This window comes from Oncorhynchus keta, chromosome 19 (genome assembly GCF_023373465.1).
Source record: "Oncorhynchus keta strain PuntledgeMale-10-30-2019 chromosome 19, Oket_V2, whole genome shotgun sequence".
Taxonomy (NCBI): domain Eukaryota; kingdom Metazoa; phylum Chordata; class Actinopteri; order Salmoniformes; family Salmonidae; genus Oncorhynchus; species Oncorhynchus keta.
Genome location: NC_068439.1, coordinates 36558279 through 36582131, shown reverse-complemented (window position 1 = coordinate 36582131; position 23853 = coordinate 36558279). Strand labels below are relative to the sequence as shown.

Sequence of the window (23853 nt, the reverse complement as noted above, 5' to 3'; positions counted from 1 at the left end):
CATTCTGAACGGCACACATACACAATCCATGTCTCAATTGTCTCAAGGCTTAGAAGTCCTTCTTTAACCTGTCTCTTCCCCTTCATATACACTGATTGGAGTGGATTTAACAGGGGATCGCAATAAGGGATCATAGTGTTCACCTGGATTCACCTGGTCAGATTATGGCATGGAAAGAGCAGGTGTTATAATGTTTTGTGTACTCGTAAATATAGTGAACAAATCTTGATCTTCCCCATTATTGTTATGGTTGAATGGTAGCAGCAAAAACAGAAGGGAATGTAAACACATAAGATGTGTAAATAGTTTACTTAAAGGGACATTACAAAATAAAAGTTTCTCTTTTGCAAATCTGCAGTTGTTACATAAATGTTTTTGACTTCAAGTAATTACATATACCCATGGATTCTTGAACAATATAACTTATAAATACTTCATGAGCTTAGTTGAACTGTCTTACCCGATCAAAACCCCAATTATAACCCTAATCATAATCTTGTTTTTATATTCTCAAAACATTGTAGTCGACATCCGCACTGATAAACCCAGGGTCGTTAGAACATGAATAAAGCTATGATTTTGATCTCATCGATGGTCAGTCCTTGCATCAGTAGCGCTGTCTATGAATTTGAGAGTGGTTCTATTTCTTCAGCCCCATTGGTCAGCTATTTACTAAAACAATGGCGTGATAACCTATTTGTTATTGTTTGAACTGCAGATTGCCTCTATGAATTGTTTCCTCTTTCAGGTACAACAACATATTTGTGTAGCACCTGTGTGAACAGGAATTCAAGTCTCAAGGTAAAAGTACTTCTGTTAGTCATAATCGTTAGGACTAAAACTTGTCTAACTGTAAATCAATGCCTGAGAGGTTTGGATGGCATGAAGTCAATATTTAATCACTAACACTGACATATGTATATTTCATAAGGAAGTGAGTCTGCACTATGCTAGTATGAAGCACACTGGTAAGACCCACCCCATTGCTTAGGGAGTGCCAGGATTGGCCCAGGGACATGTTATCTATGCAACAGTGGCCCAATGTGCTCATTCAGGCGTATGGTGCATCTGCTGACATTGTTCTTTAAATATCCGTTCTTGATGGAAATAGGATTGTATTGTGATTTGTGCATGTATGAGTGTTTCTGTAAATGTTGAAAAAGGTAATGTAATAATAGTTTTTTTAATCCAAAGAATCTCAATATAATTGTTTTAAGCCAACAGGATATAGAATTAGTTGGATAAAAGAATAGTATCTTGCGTATCTTGAAAGACTCAAATACATTTATTATAGGATTAAAGAGCAACCTTTGCAAAATGTACTCGTACTGTAATACAAAGAGGTAAAAAACAAAGTGTTTTGTGAAGGAGTCAATCAGTCAAATCAATGTGTTATTCTCTCCAAACCCTGGAATGCTGGTCTAGCAGTGACCACAGTGGAATAGATGACGTGATGCTGGTCTCCCTGTACCTTCAATCTTTCCCTCCAGTTCTCCCGACCCAGAGATGCATACTGAACCTCAGTGTCTTCCACATGAGAAGAGCTCTGAGACACACACAGAGACATACAAATATTTAAATTAACATTTTAGCAAAGTTTTAAATGAGTGATATTCATTTGTACTCACTTCTTCTCCATCACTTTGTGTGATATCAGACCCTATAACACAAAATATTTTTAAAATTACTTGTTTTCAATGATAGCAATACTTGTTGGGAGAATGCACACATTTTACACAAACCCTATTAGATGGACCTTTCTGTCAGCAAACAATTAGACAGTGTTCTTTACCTAGATTTGACAAGCACCTAGTCTGGAGTTCAGTTCCTTCCTGCTTGTGTCCTGTCACTATAGGGAATACAGTAATTATGTCACATTTGTACAAAAAAAAAAAAAATAATAATTTATTACAAACAATATAATTTAGAGGATTTTTAAAAACCTGTACTGCATTTCTTTCTTCTTTCTCTCAGTCTTCCTTTCAGCAAATTGCACAGCAGACCAGCCAGAAGCACCATGAGGCATAGTCCAATGACAGCTATTATCGTCACAACTAATAGACAAAAACATGAAACACTATTTGATTTGTGAAAATGTCACCTGATAACAGGATGAAAGCCCAGTTCATGCCCTCTGAAGCGAGCACACAGCATGGAGGGTCGCTAACAGTAAACACAAAGTTGGGTGGGTGGCATATTACAACACATAAATGTTCAGGGCCTTCGAAAAGTATTCAGATCCCTTGACTTTTTTCCACATTTTGTTAACTTTACAGCCTTATTCTAAAATTGATTAAATAAATAAAAAATCTGCAGCAATCTACACACCATACCCCATAATAACAAAGTGAAAACAGGTGTTGAAATGTTTGCTAATTTATAAAAAAATACAAAACAGAAATACATTATTTACATAAGTATTCGGACCCTTTGCTAAGAGACTTGAAATTCAGCTCAGGTACGTCCTGTTTCCATTGATCATCCTTGAGATGTTTCTACAACTTGATTGGAGTCCACCTGGGGTAAATTCAATTGATTCGACACGATTTGGAAAGGCCCCCACCTGTCTATATAAGGTCCCACAGTTGACAGTGCATGTCAGAATAAAAACCACGCCATGAGGTCGAAGGAATTGTCCATAGAGGGGCCTCCCGAGTGGTGCAGCGATCTAAGGCACTGCATCGCAGTGCTAGAGGTGTCACTATGGACTCGGGTTCGATCCCAGGCTGTATTGCAACCGTCTGTGATCGGGAGTCCCATAGAGCGGAGCACAATTGGCCCAGCGTCATCCGGGTTAGGGGAATGTTTGGCTGGGGGGGCTTTACTTGGCTCATCGCGCTCTAGAGACTCCTTGTAGTGGGCGCCTGCAGGCTGACCTCAGTCGTCAGTTGAACGGTGTTTCTTCCCGACACATTGGTGCGGCTGGCTTCCGGGTTAAGCGAGCGGGTGTTAAGAAGCACGGTTTGATGGGTCATGTTTCAGAGGACACATGACTCGACCGTTGCCCCTCCGAGGTTTGTGTCTGAACTTTCGTTGGACAACCTACCTTTTATAGGGCGTGTCTCCCTGTTCTCTCTCCCAACAACATCTGAAAATAGTTGAAGAATATTAGTCATGGAATTTACTTTTACAGCTCACAGTTAAAACCCTGGACTTGTGTAATTTTCATACTTTCAAGAACTGCAAAGTGTTGCTTTGTGTTACCTGTTTGCATAAGAGCAGTGGTACTCTGGATGTTGAAATGATCTGGGTTTGCAAAAAAAAAAAGTTATGCATGACATTTTAAGTTAAGGGATTGGCATTGTAGTGGCCTCTGAAGCTTCCCCAAAGCTTTCTCTTACTGGTTTTCCCAGCAAGTGTTAAAGAGGATTTTTGAGCCTGATCTTTTTATGAAATGCTTTATGATACTGTCAAAGGAAAATACACGGACAGTTAAATAGATACAGTGTAGCTATAAGGGAAAAACAGGAGAGAAAAAATGCTACTTGGAAAGCTCTACCTGTCAACACCGTTACTTTGGCTGCCTTTTCTCCATTACACAGGTACTCTCCAGAGTCCTCTGGTTGCAGATTGAGAATCTGCAGGGAACCATCTTCATCACAGGAAAACCTTTTCTGGGGTTCCTTTCGCTCCTTTTTCATGGTCCCATTCTTGAACAGAGTCAAGATGGGTTCTCGTTTCGCATGACTATCTTTCCTGAAGAACCACCTCCGCTTGCCTTTGCTAGATACTATACAGGGAAGCAATAGGGTTCGTCCAGCAGAAACCGCAAAGTTTTTGCCTGTGGGAAGATATTTATTGTATTAAATATTGGTAACAAGATGTGAAAATGTCTTTGACACTGATAGTCTATTTTGTTCATCTAATGAGCATATTACTATGTTTCTGCTCCCACTTAACAAAGCAATGTTCAACCTCGATATAGAATCGAAGATACCAATTGTGACCCATTTTAAATACCTGGGCATTGATGTTTCAATTAAAAATGTTTAGAAGAACTACAAAGTCACAACTGCAATTACAGCAGATCTCGACAGTCTAGCTTTACCCAACTTAAAGTTATATTCTTTGATGAATGATGAAGGGTTATTATCCTTTCATGACCTAAAAAATATGTATAATTTAACTGATTCGTCATTTATTTGTATTTTACATTCTTTTGCCGTTAAGAACCACTATGCGCACTTATGGAGCCTTTCCATCCACTCACTGAGTTTGTATGTAACCAGAACACAAGTGGAGGTTTTGTATTCAATCTATATATAAAAAACTACTAGAAGTCCTCCATAAACCAATGGGAATAGTTATGATATGGAACACAGACCTTAAAGACTACAAACAAAATACAGATTGGAAAAGAGTTTGGAACAATATCTGTTCAAACGGCCAGTTTCAGTCGGCTGATTCTTGGCATCCCTTCTGGATAATTCCGGTCGGCAGCTTAGACTCCCATTCAGAGGCCCTCCACTTTTGTTAGGTATTTGGCATGACCTTGACCAATAAAACACTAAGTTGTGTGGACTTTTTGTGTAAAAGTACCATGTGTTCAGCTTGTTTGTTGGCTCACGCTAGCACTACCGTTAGCATATTGTATTGGAATGTATAATAATTTTAGCATGATTGCTAGCGATTAGCCGTTTATTAGCATTCTTAATTTTTGGTGCTAGGCTATATTCAATTATATATATATATCACTCATTCATGCTCATTGTATTTATATTATGTATACATTTCAACATTACTGTAATGTTTGAGCACATTTGCCTGAGTTTCATGTGTACAAGTCCAATAGGTTGTTTAGTCTATTGCCAAGTGACTAGGCCTTATGCCTGCTGTAGTGTATAGCCCTTGCTGTTATATAATTACCTGTGCTAGCTTATACAGCCATGTCATATTATAGCAGTGCTATAGCCTAAGTTCTTTCTCTGCTTTCCTTTCAGAACCATAGTTTAATGTCAGTTCTCACTGGACATGATTCTCAATTATCTGAACCATGAGTGGTCAGATGTGTGATTTTTATTCAACCTGTATGGCCTTAAACCAGCACCTAAGGTTTCTTATTACATTCATGGTCCTTCGATTCTCTACAAACCTACCCCTATTTTTCAATATCCCATGTCCTCCCAAAATTTGAATCATCAACTGGTACACTACAAATTCATTCACAGATTTAATTTGACTCCGCGGAAACACTGCCAATTTAAACTTGCTCCTATTCCAAATGGTCTGTTGTGTTCTCCAATAAATATTGGAACCTACATGCACATGATTTGGGACTACCCCAGTGTGAAGACCTTTTGGTGGTCACAGTTGATGCGAGCAGGCCTTTCTAATCGACCTGGCCCGGGTATCCTGGAAGGATATTGACCTCATCCCATCAGTACAGGATGCCTGGTTGTTCTTTAAAAGTAATTTCCTCACCATCTTAAATAAGCATGCCCCTTTCAAAAAATGTAGAACTAGGAACAGAACAAGGGAAAAAGGCTTGCTTTTTCCCTTGGTTCAATCCAGACCTGACTGCCCTCGACCAGCACAAAAACATCCTGTGGCGTAATGCACCAGCATCGAATAGTCCCCGCGATATGCAACTTTTCAGGGAAGTCAGGAGCCAATACACACAGTCAGTTAGGAAAGCAAAGGCTAGCTTTTTCAAACAGAAATTTGCATCATGTAGCTCTAAAGCCCAAAAGTTCTGGGACACTGTAAAATCCATGGAGAATAAGAGCACCTCCTCCCAGCTGCCCACTGCACTGAGGCTAGGAAACACTGTCACCACCGATAAATCCACGATAATCGAGAATTTCAATAAGCATTTCTTTACAACTGGCCATGCTTTCCTCCTGGCTACCCCAACCCCGGTCAAACACTCCGCACCCCCCGCGGCTACTTGCCCAAGCCTCCCCAGCTTCTCCTTCACCCAAATCCAGATAGCAGATGTTCTGAAAGAGCTGCAAAACCTAGACTCGTACAAATCAGCTGGGCTAGACAATCTGGACCCTCTCTTTCAAAAATGAACCGCCGCCATTGTTGCAACGGCTATTACTAACCTCTCTTTCGTATCGTCTGAGATTCCTAAAGATTGGAAAGCTGCGCGGTCATCCCCCTCTTCAAAGGGGGTGACACTCTAGACCCAAACTGTTACAGACCTATATCCATCCTGCTCTGTCTTTCTAAAGTCTTCGAAAGCCACGGAAACAAACAGATCACTGACCATTTCGAATCCCACCGTACCTTCTCCGCTGTGCAATCTGGTTTCCGAGCTGGTCATGGGTGCACATCAGCCACGCTCAAGGTACTAAACGATATCATAACCGCCATCGATAAAAGACAGTACTGTGCAGCCGTCTTCATCAACCTAGCCAAGGCTTTCGACAATTACGTATTCTTATCTGCAGACAACACAGCCTAGGTTTCTCAAATGACTGCCTCGCCTGGTTCACCAACTACTTCTCAGATAGAGTTCAGTGTGTCAAATCGGAGGGCCTTTCCATTGTATTTTGAATATCTGTATAGAATATTGATGTATGCAGGCTGATTCTATTCATGTGTTCCTTGGTCCCACAAACAACTTTACAAACATAAGATGAGTTACCCATGATGTTTTGTTTTATGCATAGATACAGTGTGTCCACATCATGAGCCCGTAAGGGGAGGGAGGTGGAATAGGAATGGGACGCACCTACTAAGAAGGGGGAGGGAGAGGGGAGATGGGACTGACAGGACAAATAATGCTTATTTTATTTGTTTTCGACGGCTTTTAATTTCTTTATATATATATATATATATACACTTTGTGAATATTAATTCCTGTCTGTGATCTGAACCCCTCGCAAAAGAAATGTATACAAATAAATAATACAAGTTGGTCACAAAAATAAGTGTGTTTCAGCTAATTTTCTTAAAATTAGATTACTTATTTTCTTCTATCACTCCAATGACAGAGCAGTTTCACTGGTGGTTGACCACTTGAAATGGATCATTGGTTGAACCATTCTTCATCGCCCAGTCAGTGGTACATTTTCAGCTCACATCATCAAGGACAGCAACCAATATATTTATAGATTTTTTAAAATGTGTTATTCTAGAGTGGTGGTCAGACAAGCGTTACATTTCACACTGTACCTGTCACTCATACCTTTCAGTACCTCCACGTCTGCCACTAGCAGGTCGTTGCAGTGGTAGTCCCCAGAGTCGGATGGCTCCAGCTCTTTAATAACCAGAGATCCATCAGGCTGGAGGTCATATTTCTGTTGGTTCGTGTAAGTAACCGACTGGCCTTGTTTGGTGACTATGATCCTGTTGACCTGGTGTCGCCACTGTAAGTCAACAGTGCCACTGCAGGCCAGGTACAGGCGATGCTCCTCAGGCACTGAGACTCTTCTCACTGAGTGAAGAAATAACAAGTGTGAAGTAGGTTTACACTAACTAGAATAAACTGGACAAACTGATATTGTGGGAAATATAGACATAGACTTCTGAGCATGTCTGCTTTGTGTCACAGCTAATTTAATCCAAGAAAACATGTGGGGTAGTGTGTTGGATCAGGGGTGTTTTCTGAGAGCCTGACTTGTCCCAAGCCTATGGAATCATCTGAGTGCAGTCTACTTCTACAGTGGCTGTATGTAGAAGAATATAACGGTTTGTCTACCATTGCATGCAAGGCTGTGTGTCACTCATATCTTCCTGAGTACATTTCTTCCTGCTTCCTGTGTGATCCACTATTCCTCTTTATCTAATGGGAGCATGGCATATCCTTAGAGTGGGAATAAAATTAGCCCACTTTAAGGAAGCTAACGTGTGTGGGGGGGGTTCAAGGCAAAACCATTAAAACAAACACTAGTATTAATGGTGTTATTGTTTGGAAAATGTTACTGTCAAGGTGTTGACAAAATGGATTGAATTTCAAATGGATTGAATTGAGATTGTTGTCCCTTGCCTGGACACAAAACCCCATAATGTCAAAGTGAAATCATGTTTTTCAAAAAATGTTAAAAACAAATACAAAATTTAAAGCTGAAATGTCTTGAGTCAATAAGTATTCAACCCCTTTGTTATGGCAAGCATAAATAAGTTCAGGAGTAAACATTTGCTTAACAAGTCCCATAATAAGTTGCATGGACTCACTCTGTGTGCAATAATAGTATTTAACATGATTTTTGAATGACTAACTCATCTTTGTACCCCACACATACAATTATCTGTAAGCTCCCTCAGCCGAGCAGTGCATTTCAAACACAGATTCAACCACAAAGAGCAGGGAGGTTTTCCAATACCTCACAAAGAAGGGCACCTATGATTGGGTGACTGGAGTCTTTGACGGGGTTGTAGTGGAGTGGGTCAACATTTTCAAGCTCCATGGTGTTTACATCACCAACAAACTATCATGGTCCAAACACACCAAGACAGTCGTGAAGCAGGCACGACAACACCTTTTCCCCCTCAGGTGACTGAAAAGATTTGGCATGGGTCCCCAGATCCTCAAAAAGTTCTACAGCTGCACCATCGAGAGCATCCTGACCAGTTGCATCACCGCCTGGTATGGCAACTGCTCGGCATCCGACCAAAAGGCGCTACAGAGGGTAGTGCGTACGGCCCTGCCATCCAGGACCTATATGCTAGGCGGTGTCAGAGGAAAGCCCAAACAACTGACAAAGACTCCAGTCACCCAAGCCAAAGACTGTTCTCTCTGCTACCACAAGGCAAGCGGTACCGGAGCGCCAAGTTTAGGTCCAAAAGGCTCCTTAACAGGTTCTACCCCCAAGCCATAAGACTACTGAACGATTACTCAAATGGCCACCCAGACTATTTACATTGACACTGCTGCTACTCGCTGTTTATTATCTATGCATAGTCACTTTACCCCTACCTACATGTACAAATTACCAGGACTAACCTGTACCCCCGCACATTGACTGTGTACTGGTATCCCCTGTATATTGCCTTGTTCTTATTTTATTGTGTTACTTTTTATTTTTTACTTTATTTAGTAAATATTTTCTTAACTCTATTTCTTGAACTGGATTGTTGGTTAATGGGCTTGTAAGTAAGCATTTCACAGTAAGGTCTACAACTGTTGTATTCGGCATGTGAAAAATAATATTTGATTTGACCTATTGGTAGATAAAAAAAATATCCCTTTGATGATTATTAATTACACTTTGGATGGTGTATCAATAAACCCAGTCACTACAACGATACAGGTGTCCTTCCTATCTCAGTTGCCGAAGAGGAAGGAAACCGCTTAGGGATTTTCCCATTAGCCAATGGTGACTTTAAAACAGTTACACAGTTTAATGGCTGTGTTAGGAGAAAACTGAGGATGGAAACACCTCCCTCTGCAACTGGATCCTGGACTTCCTGGCGGGCTGCCCCCAGGTGGTAAGGTTAGGTAACAACACATACGCCACACTGATCCTCAACACAGGGGCCCCTCAGGGGTGCGTGCTCAGTCCTGTCCTGAACTCCCTGTTCACTCATGATTGCATGACCAGGCTGACTGCACACCATCATTAAGTTTGCAGATGACACAGTGTCAACAACAGCCTGATCACCGACAACGACGAGACAGCATATAGGGAGGAGGTCAGAGACCTGGCCATGTGGTGCCAGGACAACAACCTCTCCCTCAACGTGATCAAGACAAAGGAGATGGTTGTGGACTACAGGAAAAAGAGGACCGAGCACGCCCCCATTCTCATCGACAGGGCTGTAGTGGAGCGGGTCGAGAGCTTCAAGTTCCTTGGTGTCCACATCACCAAAAAACTAACATGGTCCAAGCACATCAAGACAGTCGTGAAGAGGGCACGACAACACCTATTCCCCCTCAGGAGACTGAAAAGATTTGGCATGGGTCCTCAGATCCTCAAAACGTTCTACAGCTGCACCATCGAGAGCAAGCTGACTGGTTGCATCATTGCCTGGTATGGAAAATGCTTGGCCTCTGACCGCAAGGCACAACGTACGGCTCAGTACATCACTGGGGCCAAGCTTCCTGCCATCCAGGACCTCTATAACAGGCGGTGTCAGAGAAAGGCCCTAAAAATGGTCAAAAAGCCACCCTAGACTGTTCTCTCTGCTACCGCATGGTAAGCGGTACCGGAGCGCCAGGTCTAGGTCCAAAAGGCTTCTAAACATCTTCTACCCCCAAGCCATAAGACATCCTGAACATCTAATCAAATGGCTACCCAGACTATTTGCATTGTCCCCCCTCCTATTACACCGCTGCTACGCTCTGTTGTTATCATCTATACATAGTCACTTTAATAACTCTACTTACATGTGCATATTACCTCGACTAACCGGTGCCCCTGCACATTGACTCTGTACCGGTACCCCCCTGTATATAGTCTCGCTATTGTTATTTTACTGCTGCTCTTTAATTACTTGTTACTTTTATTTCTTATTCTTATTTTTTTAACTGCATTGTTGGTTAGGGGCTTGAAAGTAAGCATTTCACTGTAAGGTCTACCTACACCTGTTGTATTCGGCGCATTTGACTAATACAATTGTATTTTATTTTATTTCCTCTGTTGTAGACATTATTATGAGCTGTCCTCCCCTCCACTGAATTATTGAGTACCACTCTCCATATTTTCAAGGATAGTGGGTTATGGGTATGCTTGTAAGGATAAAAAATAAACGAAATGGAGATAAGCACAGGCAAAATCCTACAGGAAAACCTGGTTCAGTCTGCTTTCCACTAGACATTGGGAGATGAATTCACTTTTCAGCAGGACAATAACCTAAAACACAAGGCTAAAGCTACACTGGTTGCTTACCAAAAAGACAGTCAAGTGGCCAGGTTTTGACTTAATATATGGCAAGACCTGAAAATGGTTGTCTTGCAATGATCAACAACCAATTTGACAGAGCTTGAAGAATTTTAAAAATAATAATGGGCATATGTTGCACAATCCAGGGGTGGAAAGCGCTTAGGGACTTACCCAGAAAGACACAGCTGTGATCGCTGCCAACGGTGCTTCTACAAAGTATTGACTCAGGGGTGTAAATATTTATGTAAGTGAGATATTTCTGTATATCACTTTCTATACATTTCCATGAAAACAAGTTTTCACTTTGTCATTATTGGGTATTGTGTGTAGACGGGTGAGAAAAATACAATTGAAACAATTTGTTATTCAGGTGGTAGCACAACAAATATGGAATAAGTCAAGGGTATGAATACTTTCTGAAGGCACTGTACATGAAGTAGAATCTCAAATCAATATAGGAAACAAAATATTATTCTAATACACTATGTTTCCCAGTGTATACTCCCTCTTTTTATGTTTTGTTCATTTTGTCTTGGATAGAAAGAAAGTATGTAGGTGTAGTACTCAATCAATGCAAAGAACAAAGCACTAAATGTTCACTGTACCTGTACCTGTTGCACTAGAGGTGAGGGGAATCGTTAGAAAAAACAACAAAGGCTTGAAATAGCTCCACATCTTTCACCAAAACTCGTAACACTGCAGACTTCATCTGTATACGTGATAGTTACCCCTCCTTCCCTTTTCCTCTGTTCCTTGTTTAAACCAGACCAAGACCGCGTGAGTCTTTGTGGTGATGACTAAGACATTGACATTATGGTGACTAATGGGCAGCATCATACCATAGACTCAACATTATAACATTTGATAGTGGATATCCAAAATGTTTCATTATGCTTCAATGAGAGGACATTGACACGTCTTTTCACATAAACCTGTTATATACTGTGTGTCTTATTGCATTTCATGCTAATTTAAAAATGCCTTCTTTTTGTTGATTGATTGGTAAATAAGAAGCCACTCACAATAGGGCTGAGCCTATCTTGAAGTTGAGACAGTGTTTAATTACATCTTCGTGAGTACAGATTTGAACCAGGTGGGACCCCTGCAGAGTGACTTTCCAAACAATGCTATTAGAATGATGACAGTAGTAGCGAAATAAATGCTTTATACTAGTTTTGTGCAGATATACCGTACCGGAGACGGTTCAGAAATGTTGGACATACTTAGTCTACTTCATACAGTGGAGGGCGCCAAACAACAACACCCACCTGGGTGTACGTTTTGTTTTTTGCCCTCGCACTATATAGCTGATTCAAATAACCAACTCATCATCAAGCGTTGATTATTTGAATCGGCTATCTGCATTGACCCTTTTTGCACTAACTTTTTTTGTCATCGCATACGCTGCTTCAACTGTCACTTTATTCATAGTTGTACATTCATTGTCAACTTTTACATAACTACCTCAATTACTTCGTACTCCTGCATATCGACTCCGCACTGGTACCCCTGAATATAGCCACGTTATCATTTTACTCATTGTGTATCTATTATTACTTGTATTATAAATGTTCTATTATTTCTCTATTTTCTCTCGCTCTGCATTGTTGGGAAGGGCCCGTAAGTAAGCGTTTCACTGTTAGTCTACACCTAGCATTTGATGCATACAATTAGATTTTGATTTGATACTTAATTAAAGTGATTAAACAATTTAATTTATTTCAGGGAGGCTATCGTTTTTCTCCTGTTGTAGCTAGATTTTCATTTATTTTCATACATCACCTACTCACAATGTTCCTTATTCTTTGACAGTTGATTGATTTTATCACCAGTCCATTTGATAGGAATGCCTAATTACATGTCTAGTATTTGATATTTTTAATGTCTCTCAAAATTCTGATGCGTGAGTGGGCGGAATCACCTTTAAACATCTGATTTCTGACCACCCACAACTGTTTACGCTTAGTAAATAGTAATACTATTACTGGACAGGTCGATTGAAAAATCTATCTAACAAATCGTTGCTCTGATTGGATCCTGCATTGAAAATGGGACGGGCTTATGCCGGAAGTGTCGTTCCGGTGTCTGGATGTAGTCATATGCGAGATGGTGCTGTGGACCGAATGGATATTATGAAATAAAATAAATACAAAATCTAATGTTTCGATGGACCCAATCGCAAATTGAGCATCATTCGCTGTAAAATCGATTTCGCTGATTTATCTTTTTTGTTTGATATAATTTATCAGTGATTACACCCCCTCCCAACAAACGTATTTGGCTGTGTGGCTATGACTACGGATTTACTATCTGATTTGGATAGTCGTTTCTTCGCTGATAACCTTCTGACAAGCGAAGATTGGGGTAAGGTACATAAATGGTAACGTTACTGTAATGTATGTTTACCACCTGGGCAGCATGGATGCGTTAGCTAGCTACGTATCTAAAATGATCTGCTACTGTGGCTAGCTAACGCGACTTTCAGCTGATCACGACCGCGTGAAATTGATTATGCATATTCCCTTTACTCGCCCTACCTTTAACAGGTTGACAAAGGGAACAAATTGCGGAAAAATCCAAATATGAAAGTTGGTGGTAGAATGATACGCAGTTGGGGGTGGTTTGGTTTCTTTCGTGGCTGTGTCAATGACTAGCTAACGTTATACTTGTACACTGGACAGCAAGCCGGACATGTGAATGCACAGATGAGATGGGGCTTTAGCTAATTTAGTATTAGTGTGAGAAAAGCTTGCGCTCTGCAAGCTTTCGTTTTCCATAAGATACAGTCTAGCTGAAAATACCACCAGGCCCAAATACCCAAATTACAACTGTATGCAATATGTGAAACAACCATAGGGCTTAGCCTACCCAAAGACTGAAAACATAGCTAGCTTTATGGGACATTGGTGGTCTGGAATATCTGAGCCTCTGTCTTTTTCTTAAATCAGTAGCATTTGCATCTTTCTTGTTTTCATTGTAGGGCACTGTATTTTAGATAACTACCCATTTTACTGACTCCCTGGTCATTGATTTTGTATGCTCAAGTTTGCAGACTTAATTATTTGGTTGTCTCATGCAATCAGTCAATTGTGAGCACTTTAACTTCCTGTGATTGCTGAACCTGATTGAACTTTTACATTTACTCTTTATGATAGACAGAATTTAAACAGCCTGTAGTATGAATCAAAACCAGTTCTGGAAAACGTTTTATAGTTGTAAAGGATAGCCTACTTCGCATTCTTTCAAGACAAAAAACACCCCACGATAATGTAGGCTTGAACTACAATTTAATTTAATAAATTGGCCCTCTAGTTAATGGGGTTTACTATTATTATGAGTAGCTAAGACTTTTGCTATCCCTTTGCTAATTGAAATTCAACAGTAATGGGGAACAATTCTCAGTACAGAGTAGGTGGGTATCTGATCCCTCTGCTATTAAAGCTGGGTCACCTCAGGGCTGAAATCTTAATTTATTTTAAGACAGCTTCCCCTCCACTGCTTAGATTTCCCCCTCTTTGTAAAGCCAGAAGACCCAAACTGGACTCCCGTGACTGAAACCTGTTTTTCCTTTAAAATGGGTGTATAAAAGCATCAAACCTGGAGCTTAATTTAGGTGTTGTGTTTATGATCACAACCACCATTTACTAGTAGATCCCTCTTCTTGTTTTAGCTCAAAGGTCGGAGTCATGTATTTCTAGCCAGTGTCAAACCAAATAAGGCACTGGGAACCGTGGCGGACGAGAGGTCGCTGTGGGACAGTGAGAAGGCTTTACGAACGCTATAGCAACTGACACTCAAGCAACTGACTTGAGCGTGTCGGTAAATTATTGTGTTCCTACAGTACTAACTAATTGGTCTGTCCCAGATGCCTGTCTGTACCAGTGCGAGAGCATGGAGGAGGGAGAGGACGGGGAGTACACGAGACGACCAAAATATGAAACGTCGGTAAGGACAGAGAGTTTCTGCTCACAGGCCCTGACTCTATTTTCTGGCCACTGTACTGCACATGTTGTATTACCACATTGAAGTTAATCCAAACCTATGACCGACGCTAATCGCTCTTTCAATGATTTAGACCTCATTCCCTGTGTACTCAACATGGGGCCGATTCCAATCTACATCCCTACAATCAACCATTGGAAATGTCTTGTTTGTTAGTAATATGAGGTAACCACCACTGTTACCTCCATATCTGCTTTAACAATATGGTCCACATATGAGATCCAACAACACAGGTAATTCAGAGGTTCAAATCTCACATGGACTTGATTTGTGATTAAGTCTGTTACACAAGTGTATCTCAAATTAAGATTTGGACCACATAAGACTAGGCCTATCTGATGCAAGCATCTCAGTCCATTCAGGGTTGCCAGGACGTCATTGTAAATAAGAATTAGTTCTTAATTGACCTGCCTGGTAAAATAAAGTTTAAATAAAATAGTGTGCAATAGTGTGACAATCTGCTCATTCTTGCTCTATGAGAGCAGTATCAGTATATATCAGCCAGGCAGCGCTAAACACTAACTAGCAGTGGTGATAGTTCAGTGTGTGATGCCAACGTTAAATAAGGTAACTTGAGTGAGCCTGAGATGGGCCGGTCCATAATGGGGCTGATTGCCTGTTGGGAAAACCGATTGTGTGCCCCCTGTCGACCTACTGACTAATCTAGACAGTGGCCTAATTCTGTGCTTCGCTTCCTCGCAGTTTGACAACGATCTCGTGCTGACTCTTGATCCCGACAATCCCACGTCGCCGTGGAGACACCTGGATGACAACCTTCTCACAGGTGCAGAGATGAATAAAACATGTCAGTAAGCATAAAAATAGGTTTTCCTTATTAGTTGTGGTAGTAGACATGTTATTACTGTTATCGAAGGCCCACAAAGCAAAATAATAAGATGAATGATATGGGCCTGAGGATGTCTCCATGTTATTTTAAAGATCAAACATGTACTAGGCTAAAGCAGGAGTTATGTACAGTAGACTTTTGAGCCATTTGACCTCAAACTATAAGTGGAAATGTAATTATGTGAACATCAATACTTCCCTAATGCACTACCACTTCAATTTATCAATAAGGTGTCATTGTAGCTCAGCGTCAGTTGTAGTGTACTTGCATAACCTTGCTCCCTCCCTCCCCGCTGTCTCTCTGCCTTCCTCTCACTCTTAAGGGGACAGTCCCGTATTGAAAGATAAAATGACGATAACGCAGCCTTTGCCAGTGGACATGTGTAAGTTCCTCTTTGGCTATTGCTTACGTGTGTGTGTGTCTTTTTATCCTGGAATGTGAAATATTCACTGTGTCTTTTTGAATCATTTGTGTGTGCTGTTCCAGTGTTCCGGGTGAAGGCGGAGCCTCCCTCCCCTGCCTCCTCGCTGGCCTCAGACTGCTCCCTGACGTCACTCCCAGACTCACAGGTCAGTCCAGACAGAAATCAACTTCCACATCACACAACTAAAGGCACGTTATGCAACATTGATGCATGACTGTGTCTCAGAGTCTCTGAACTAGTTAGCCTAGTTAGAATATGTCAAAGCTAATCAATGTGCAACAAAGGTGTGAAGCCTTTTTTTTTTTAAAGTTTATAATGTCTTTCACATCTCTCTCTTTCTACCATTCAGATCACAGTGAAAGGGGAGAACCCGCCCACACCTCCTTATATGTTTGGAGATGTGCTGTCGCCACCACTTGGCACATGTGAAGTCACGTTGTCCTCGGCGCCACAGGCCCAACCACAGTCCCATTTGCTCCCACAGCCACAGCAACATCAGACAGCAGCCAACAATGGCATCAACGCACTTGCCACAGGTGTGTGTTGCTACAGTGATGTCAGCTATACTGTAGGTGTACGTGCTGCACAGGAAAGACTTCATCCACAAGAGAGCAGACTTTGTATTTCATGTACTTTTGATGCTAATGTACTTAGACATTTATAGTGCGTGGGGGGGGTTTTAACTCTCACGCGTTCATGCTCTCTGTCACATTGTTTTCTCTATCGCTCATACACACCCTCCCTCCAGTCCACCCCACTGCGGCCACCATCAAAGCCAGTACCATCCTGAGCAGTAAGCCTCCCATCCAGCCCAGGCCTGTGTGTTTATCGGCTCTCCCCGTCCCCCAGTCTCCCAGTCCAGCCACGGCCCTCATACTGCACAGCCTGCCTAGCATGGACCAGAGCAGGCCAGGTGAGTCCTGGGACCAGACTGACCATTTTTCACACATTACCTTTTTCCAGGATTACCGTTTGGTGAATACACAAGGTTAATTAAAGGGGATCCTTGAATATATATTTTTTATTTAGAGTTACTCTCCCTGTCTGTCCTTGTGTGTGTGTGTACATGCTCAAATCGACACAATGCCCGTCAATGTATATTCCTGCAACGGTTGTTGATTAGAAATCTATTTATAGGGGCCTCTCGAGTGCGCAGCGGTCTGAGAGGTGTCATTAAAGACCCGGGTTCGATCCCGGGCTGTATCACAACCAGCCGTGTTTGGGAGTCCCATAGGGCAGTGCACAATTGGCCCAGCGTTGTCCGGGTTAGGGGAATGTTTGGCCGGGGGTTGTTTATTTGACTCATCGTGCTCTAGCGACTCCTTGTGGCGGGCTGGGCGCCTGCGGGGTGACCTCGGTCGTCAGGTGAACGGTGTTTGCTTCCATGTTAAGCGGGTTGGTGTTAAGAAGCGCAGTTTGGCGGGTCATGTTTCGGAGGACGCATGACTCGACCTTCACCTCCCGAGTCCGTTGGGGAGGAAAAGGGGGTAAAAAGAAGAGAGAAAAACTATTTATATATCAAGTCTTTTTTTTTTCTTTTTTTTTTTTACTACCCGGATTCTGGATTTTAGTGTGTCTGTCTGGTAAGATAATTTATTACGTAATGGCATGGTTATGTAATAGCTAAGTGATGTCCCATTCCTTTCCTCCCTTAGTGGTGCTTTCCCAGTCTGTCTGTCTGGGGTCCACTCCAGCCATCGTCAAAATGGAGCCTGTCTCTCCCACCATGCCTCACGGCCATAGCCCCACAGCCCCATTCCGCAGCAAACCCGTAGTCCCAGCGTCCTCTCTGCCAGGGAGCAATGGCATTGATGTGAGTGTCTGTCAGTCACATGTCAGTCAGTCGGTGAGTAGGATTGAGTCTCTTTCACTCTCTTCTTCAGCTGTTGTATTACCTCAGTCTTCACTGTCAAATCATACGCTGTGCAATCAGCTGCTGTTAACAACTTCTGCCATAATTCACTTTCACGTTCTCCCCTCCGGCCATGTCACAGATGAAGGTGATGAAGAGGCAGCAGAGGATGATCAAGAACCGGGAGTCGGCGTGCCAGTCACGCAAAAAAAAGAAGGAGTACCTGCAGAACCTGGAGGGCCAGCTGAGGGAGGCGCAGCAGGAGAACGAGCGCCTCCGCAGGGAGAACCAGGCCCTGAGGGAGAGGCTTGTCGGGAAAGAGGTACGGGTGGGAGGGTGGAGTGGGAGGGAAGATATGCAGGGCTCTACAGTGCGACCATTATATTTCCAAATAAAGAAATAGTCAGAGGTCAAGTATGAGCACGTGCTAGTTGCAATTTATTGTCGAAAAATGCTGCAGTAGCTGTTTTCAGAGTGTTTCTGCTGTTTTGTTTCAAAGCTGCTAATCAAACAAAGAAATATAAATCCTATATCCCACCTCACGCAGCAACACTGCCTGGCAGGAGAGCTGTGCGCTCTGAATGAAGTGCTGATTCATTTGTGGAGGCGCTGTGTATAGAAGTTGGTCTAAATTACTCTAAAGTCTACAAACCGAGACTTTGTCTTTGTGTTTCTTGGCTATTTACATTTTGTTCACAAGCTTGGTTGTTTTTCGACATTAGTTTGAGTCTGCTGCTTCAACTGATAGCGAAGAGATGCCCTGGTCAGATCCCAAATCTCACACACAGACTTACGCCCCACAGGCGCATCAGAAAATGGTCTCTTCTGATATTTTGATTAAAATGAAATGAAATGGTGCAATACACCACATTACTTTTTACTAATACATTGTTTTAGAAACATTACAAATAATGGTCATCTATTCTGTTTTTATTTGACGATTCTTTGCTGTAATTATGGAGGGAAAATATTTAGCCCGGTAAAAAAGATCTGAGTGGCTGTTTGATTATTTTCTTCCCCATCTACCTGCCACAGTGGCTGGTGGACCAAAAGGTTTATTTTAGGCCTTTAACCAAATATATTGTATTTCCAGCTGTTTGAAGCTGGTGTACAATCGTGGCAAGAAGTTTTGAGAATGACACAAATATTAATTTCCACAAAGTTTGCTGCTTCAGTGTCTTTAGATACTTTTGTCAGATGTTACAATGGAATACCGAATCATAATTATACGCATTTCATAAGTGTCAAAGGCTTTTATTGACAATTACATGAAGTTGATGCAAAGAGTCAATATTTGCAGTGTTGACCCTTGTTTTTCAAGACCTCTGCAATCCGCCCTGGCATGCTGTCAATTCACTTCTGGGCTACAACCTGACTGATGGCAGCCCATTCTTGCATAATCAATGCTTGGAATTTGTCAGAATTTGTGGGTTTTTGTTTGTCCATCTGCCTGAGAAAATGACTTTACCCCGGTCCTCAGCAGTCCAATCCCTGTACCTTTGGCAGAATATCAGTCTGTCCCTGATGTTTTTCCTGGAGAGAAGTGGCTTCTTTGCTGCCCTTCTTGACACCAGGCCATCCTCCAAAAGTCTTCACCTCACTGTGCATGCAGATGCACTCACACCTGCCTGCTGCCATTCCTGAGCAAGCTTTGTACTGGTGAGACGGTCCTGGCGCTTGCTGGACTTTCTTGGGCGCCCTGAAGCCTTCTTCACAGCATTTGAACTGCTCTCCTTGAAGTTCTTGATGATCCGATAAATGGTTGATTTAGGTGCAATCTTACTGGCAGCCATATCCTTGCCTGTGAAGCTCTTTTTGTGCAAAGCAATGATGACGGTACATGTATACCTGCAAGGAAACATGGTTGACAGAGGAAGAACAATGATTCCAAGCACCACCCTCCTTTTGAAGCTTCCAGTCTGTTATTCGAACTCAATCAGCATGACAGAGTGATCTCCAGCCCTGTCCTCGTCAACTCTCACACCTATGTGAGAGAATCACTGACATGATGTCAGCTGGTCCTTTTGTGGCAGGACTGAAATGCAGTGGAAATGTTTTTGTGGGATTCTGTTCATTTGCATGGCAAAGAGGGACTTGCAATTAATTGTAATTCATCTGATCACTCTTCATAACATTGTGGAGTATATGCAAATTCCCATCATACAAACTGAGGCAGAAGACTTTGGGAAAATTAATATTTCTTAGACTTGCTTTCTATATGAATGACAGATCTATAACTCACATTTCTATGTGAATTTGGTCGGGGTCGACCAAAAAGTGACATAATCGCGGCTTTAAGCAAATGTGTTCGGCGATTACATTACTGGGCCAGAGATGGATTTCCCTAATGGACTGGATGGACTGCATTGCTTTCAATTCATCTTTCTAAATGAAAGTTTTAAGAATGTGGTTAAGATTTGTCTGTTTAAGCAATGACTAGATACATTCAAAGATGTGATTGAGGATACGTGTTTGTACAGTGTACACTGTGCTTTAACTCTCTTTTCTCTATGTCCAGGGCAGTGAGTCTGGTAACAATAAGAGGGCCGTCTGCGTCATGGCAGTGCTACTGTTCATGACTTTCAGTTTCGGCCCTGTCAGGTAAAAGTCACTGCCATTCAATTAAGTGTTAACAATTGGCAAATTGGCCAAAACAAATCCTTTGTTTTAACGAGTCATGTGCGTAACTCCATGATTTAATGTTTGATTTTGACAAAAAAAATTCCTCCAGTATCACAGACAGGAAGCTGGAGACGGGACTACAGGAAGAGGTGGTGCCTCACGCAGGAAGACGTCTCCTGGAGTTTGAGACGGCTCAGGAACACAGCAGAGTGGAGGAAAGGATGGATCCTGAGGAGGAGGAGGAGGAGGAGGGAGGAGAGGATGGGTGGAAGGGAGGAGAAGTGGAGAGGGAATCCACCGATTCATACCAGTTTAGGTTGGTAGTAAAGTCCAATTCATAGTTCATTCTGCATATCCATGAGGGTGAGCCTGTTCATTATGACCTTTTCACAGCCATCTGCGACTGCTGCCCATGTGGGTCGTACAGCCAATCATGCATCTACCAAAGGTTTTAATTGATGAGGCTTTGCAAACATGGCCAAGTAGAATGCCCTTAGAGAACAAGACAGTGTTTGAGCTGAGCAGAAGATTTTCATGCAGTCTAATAATCTAGAATGCAGTCATACTGGTCTGATCTTGGAAGTAAGTAACAGACTGTCGTAAAATGAACGATGTCCACATACTACTTGCCTGTTAAGTGTTTACTTCATGTTTACGGCCCTTTAAGGACTTGTGCCCTTGAACACACTAGTTTTCCATAGAATAGTAGTGATATGCTGATTTAGGCTTTCAGAAGGATGTTGAATCTGTTCGAAGTTGCTGTTTCAATCTGCATTACGTGTTTGGCTGTTTTCAGGAACCTGAGTGACGTGTTCAGTGACGTGAAGGATTTGGTCCTGCAGGACATCGACCGCTATTTCACCTCCAATGACTGCAGGCAGTTCAACCGTTCCGAGTCCCTCAGGTCAGCGGTGCTGCTATGGTCGCAACTCAGGAGTCTCTCTTTTTCGCTCTCTTTCTCTCCCACCCACCACATTTATGCAAATATGATATTGCTACTCTATTTACAGTGCACCTGTGTTCTCGTATATCTGTGTTGAAAGGGGGGCGGGGTATAATATCCTCATAGATCCCACTGTATGTGTTATTAGTACATTATCTGTGCACTCGTCTTGACTGTAGCTGACTGTTTCACGTCCTCTTTCAGGCTGGCGGATGAGCTGAGAGGATGGGTTCACAGGCACCAGATCGACAGGAAGAAGTCTGGGGGGAAGCCAAAGATGGTGAAAAAAGCTAAAATAGCGCAGGTGTGGTTTCATTTACTTTCTTAGTATTTCTGTATCAGATCACATTAGGCCAAAATACCAGCAACTTTCAAGTTCACATGCGCAGGTGAGTTCTCATGATACCCTCTGGTGTGTTGAACGACCTAGCTGTTCGAGTTGGTGTTCATTGGTGTTGTTTGGGTGCACACATTCATCATCGTTGTTTCCCTTCCCTTTTCTACAGAAAGCACAGCTAAGGAAGACAAACTTCTCCAGATATCTTCCCATACAGACCCATCGTTCCATCGAGAGGTAACCGTCGTAGACCACATTTCCCAGTAGTCAACAATGGGTGTTCATGCTTCAATTTCTAAGTGATTCGTTGACTTTTGCATGTTCACTTGTACCACACTAAACCAAGTGTGGCATTTGCATCAACTGAGGAAAAACACTGCTGGAATGAGTCCGACCATTTAAATGGTTATTATTTTTAAATGAATGCTATTTGTCTTGGCCTAACTTCCCTTCTGTCTCTCACAGTCAGATACAAGTGTTCCCTGCCGGTCCCGAGATCAGCTACAGTGACTTCATGGACGCCATCGACCGGCGTGAGGACACCTTCTACGTGGTCTCCTTCAGACGGGTAAGAACGGAACGGCGACGCCAAACCTCTAGGGAAGTGAAACCGAGTGTGAATAAAAACGGACGGTGGGTGTCATTGGAAAAATGCAAAACAAACGTGTCCTGACATTTCTGAACATGCTTTCTGTTTGTAGGATCACCTGCTGTTGCCTGCCATCAGCCACAACAAGACCACACGGCCCAAAATGTCCCTGGTGATGCCGGCTATGTCTGTCAACGGTGACTTTGTTTTTCTTGATATCTAGTTGGAACTATCAGCGGTTTAGAATTATGCATAATTATAGCCCCAATGCACTGCCCCAAACACTTTTTTTTGTTATTTAGTTAGACAAATAAAGGCTATCTATTGTACACTCTCCTCTCCCCATATCCCTGTCAGTCTCTCTTTTTTTACATTGCACTCTTTCTTTCTCTCTCACTCCCACAGAGAGTTTATATAACAAATCCCATGAGATGATGATGCAGGTGGATTGTGAGGTCATGGACACCCGGATCATCCCCATCAAAGCCTCCGACGTTCCCCCGTCCCTCCGCGACCCCCCTTCGGCTCCCCCCGCCCACCATCACCACAGCAACCACACCTCCCTCCGAGGCCGCCACCATCCCCACACCGGCGGAGCGGAGTCTCCACGGCAACCCTTACCCGTCAGAAGAAGGGAGGCTGAGTATTACATCAGCCAGGGGGGCCAGGTTTGAGGCTATTGAAGGTGAACAATCGAGAGGGGGATTGGAGGAGAAAGGACAGGTAGCGGAAAACGGGACAGAGAGGGTAATAGGAGATCGAATAGGTGAGATGGGGATGCGGACTTAATAAGGGAGAGTTGAAAGGTTGTAGGAGGCATATCTGTTATGGAATTACGGAGGTCATCTGTACTAATTGAAACGGATGTTTAACAATGACCTTGTAGTGCCCCGATGTTGAAACGTTGTCTCAGCAACTCAAAGCAAATGTGTTTATTATACTGAAGACTCAATATACTAATAGACCAATGAGTAATAGCCACTTTGCAAACCTGCTCTGTTTTTCAAATAAAAATTGCCACTTTGCAAACCTGCTCTGTTTTTATATTGAAAAAGTCAAAAAAATAAAAATATCTGAAAACAAAGCAAACCTAAAAGGCTATGCAATCACCCACGTTATTTAACCTCATCCCACTTGACACCCTCTTTTATTTATATATATTTTTTACATTCTAGGATTCAAGTTTACCAATGGCTCCTAACTCAATCATTTCTTAATATATACTTTTTTTTAAAACCTGCCCAAAACATAGACCTGGCAGTTCACTGCACTAAGAAAGAGCGCAGAACTAATCACTGAAATATATATGCAGCTAGTGGTAGAATGGACTGCTCATGGTTTCATTTGACTTTTTGTTGTTGTTGTAGAGGTTGTCTGTATATTTGTTTCTATCGCTTTCCATTGAAATTCCATTCAGAGGGCTCCTGCAGAAAATGCAGGTCAGATGCTATTTGTCAGCTTAGAT

General features: G+C 42.2%; 2 protein-coding genes across 5 annotated transcripts; one reads left to right on the top strand and one right to left on the bottom strand.

Moving 5' to 3' along the window:
- Positions 1-1262: 1262 nt before the first annotated feature.
- LOC118398170 (uncharacterized) lies at positions 1263-11534 on the bottom strand. Of its 3 annotated transcripts, none has more exons than XM_035793248.2 (9): positions 11384-11534; positions 7136-7384; positions 3500-3781; positions 3205-3246; positions 3047-3088; positions 1944-2054; positions 1793-1849; positions 1629-1660; positions 1263-1546 (listed from the first exon to the last, which is right to left on the bottom strand). In XM_035793248.2, exons 1-9 carry the CDS (start codon positions 11445-11447, stop codon positions 1385-1387), a joined length of 1041 nt encoding a protein of 346 aa, XP_035649141.1. In that variant the 5' UTR covers positions 11448-11534; the 3' UTR covers positions 1263-1384. The 3 variants fall into 3 exon arrangements, with proteins under 3 accessions (XP_035649141.1, XP_035649138.1, XP_052326386.1); XM_035793245.2 differs by having other exon boundaries at positions 11378-11530; XM_052470426.1 differs by having other exon boundaries at positions 1950-2054; positions 11378-11530.
- A 1297-nt stretch (positions 11535-12831) lies between these two features.
- On the top strand, positions 12832-23397 carry LOC118398169 (cyclic AMP-dependent transcription factor ATF-6 beta). Of its 2 annotated transcripts, none has more exons than XM_035793243.2 (17): positions 12832-13136; positions 14638-14717; positions 15477-15579; positions 15944-16003; positions 16108-16190; positions 16395-16581; positions 16794-16958; positions 17701-17858; positions 18040-18219; positions 20416-20498; positions 20629-20835; positions 21316-21423; positions 21667-21766; positions 21969-22036; positions 22265-22367; positions 22501-22585; positions 22794-23397. In XM_035793243.2, exons 1-17 carry the CDS (start codon positions 13064-13066, stop codon positions 23060-23062), a joined length of 2112 nt encoding a protein of 703 aa, XP_035649136.1. In that variant the 5' UTR covers positions 12832-13063; the 3' UTR covers positions 23063-23397. The 2 variants fall into 2 exon arrangements, with proteins under 2 accessions (XP_035649136.1, XP_035649135.1); XM_035793242.2 differs by having other exon boundaries at positions 17701-17891.
- The last annotated feature ends 456 nt before the right edge of the window (positions 23398-23853 follow it).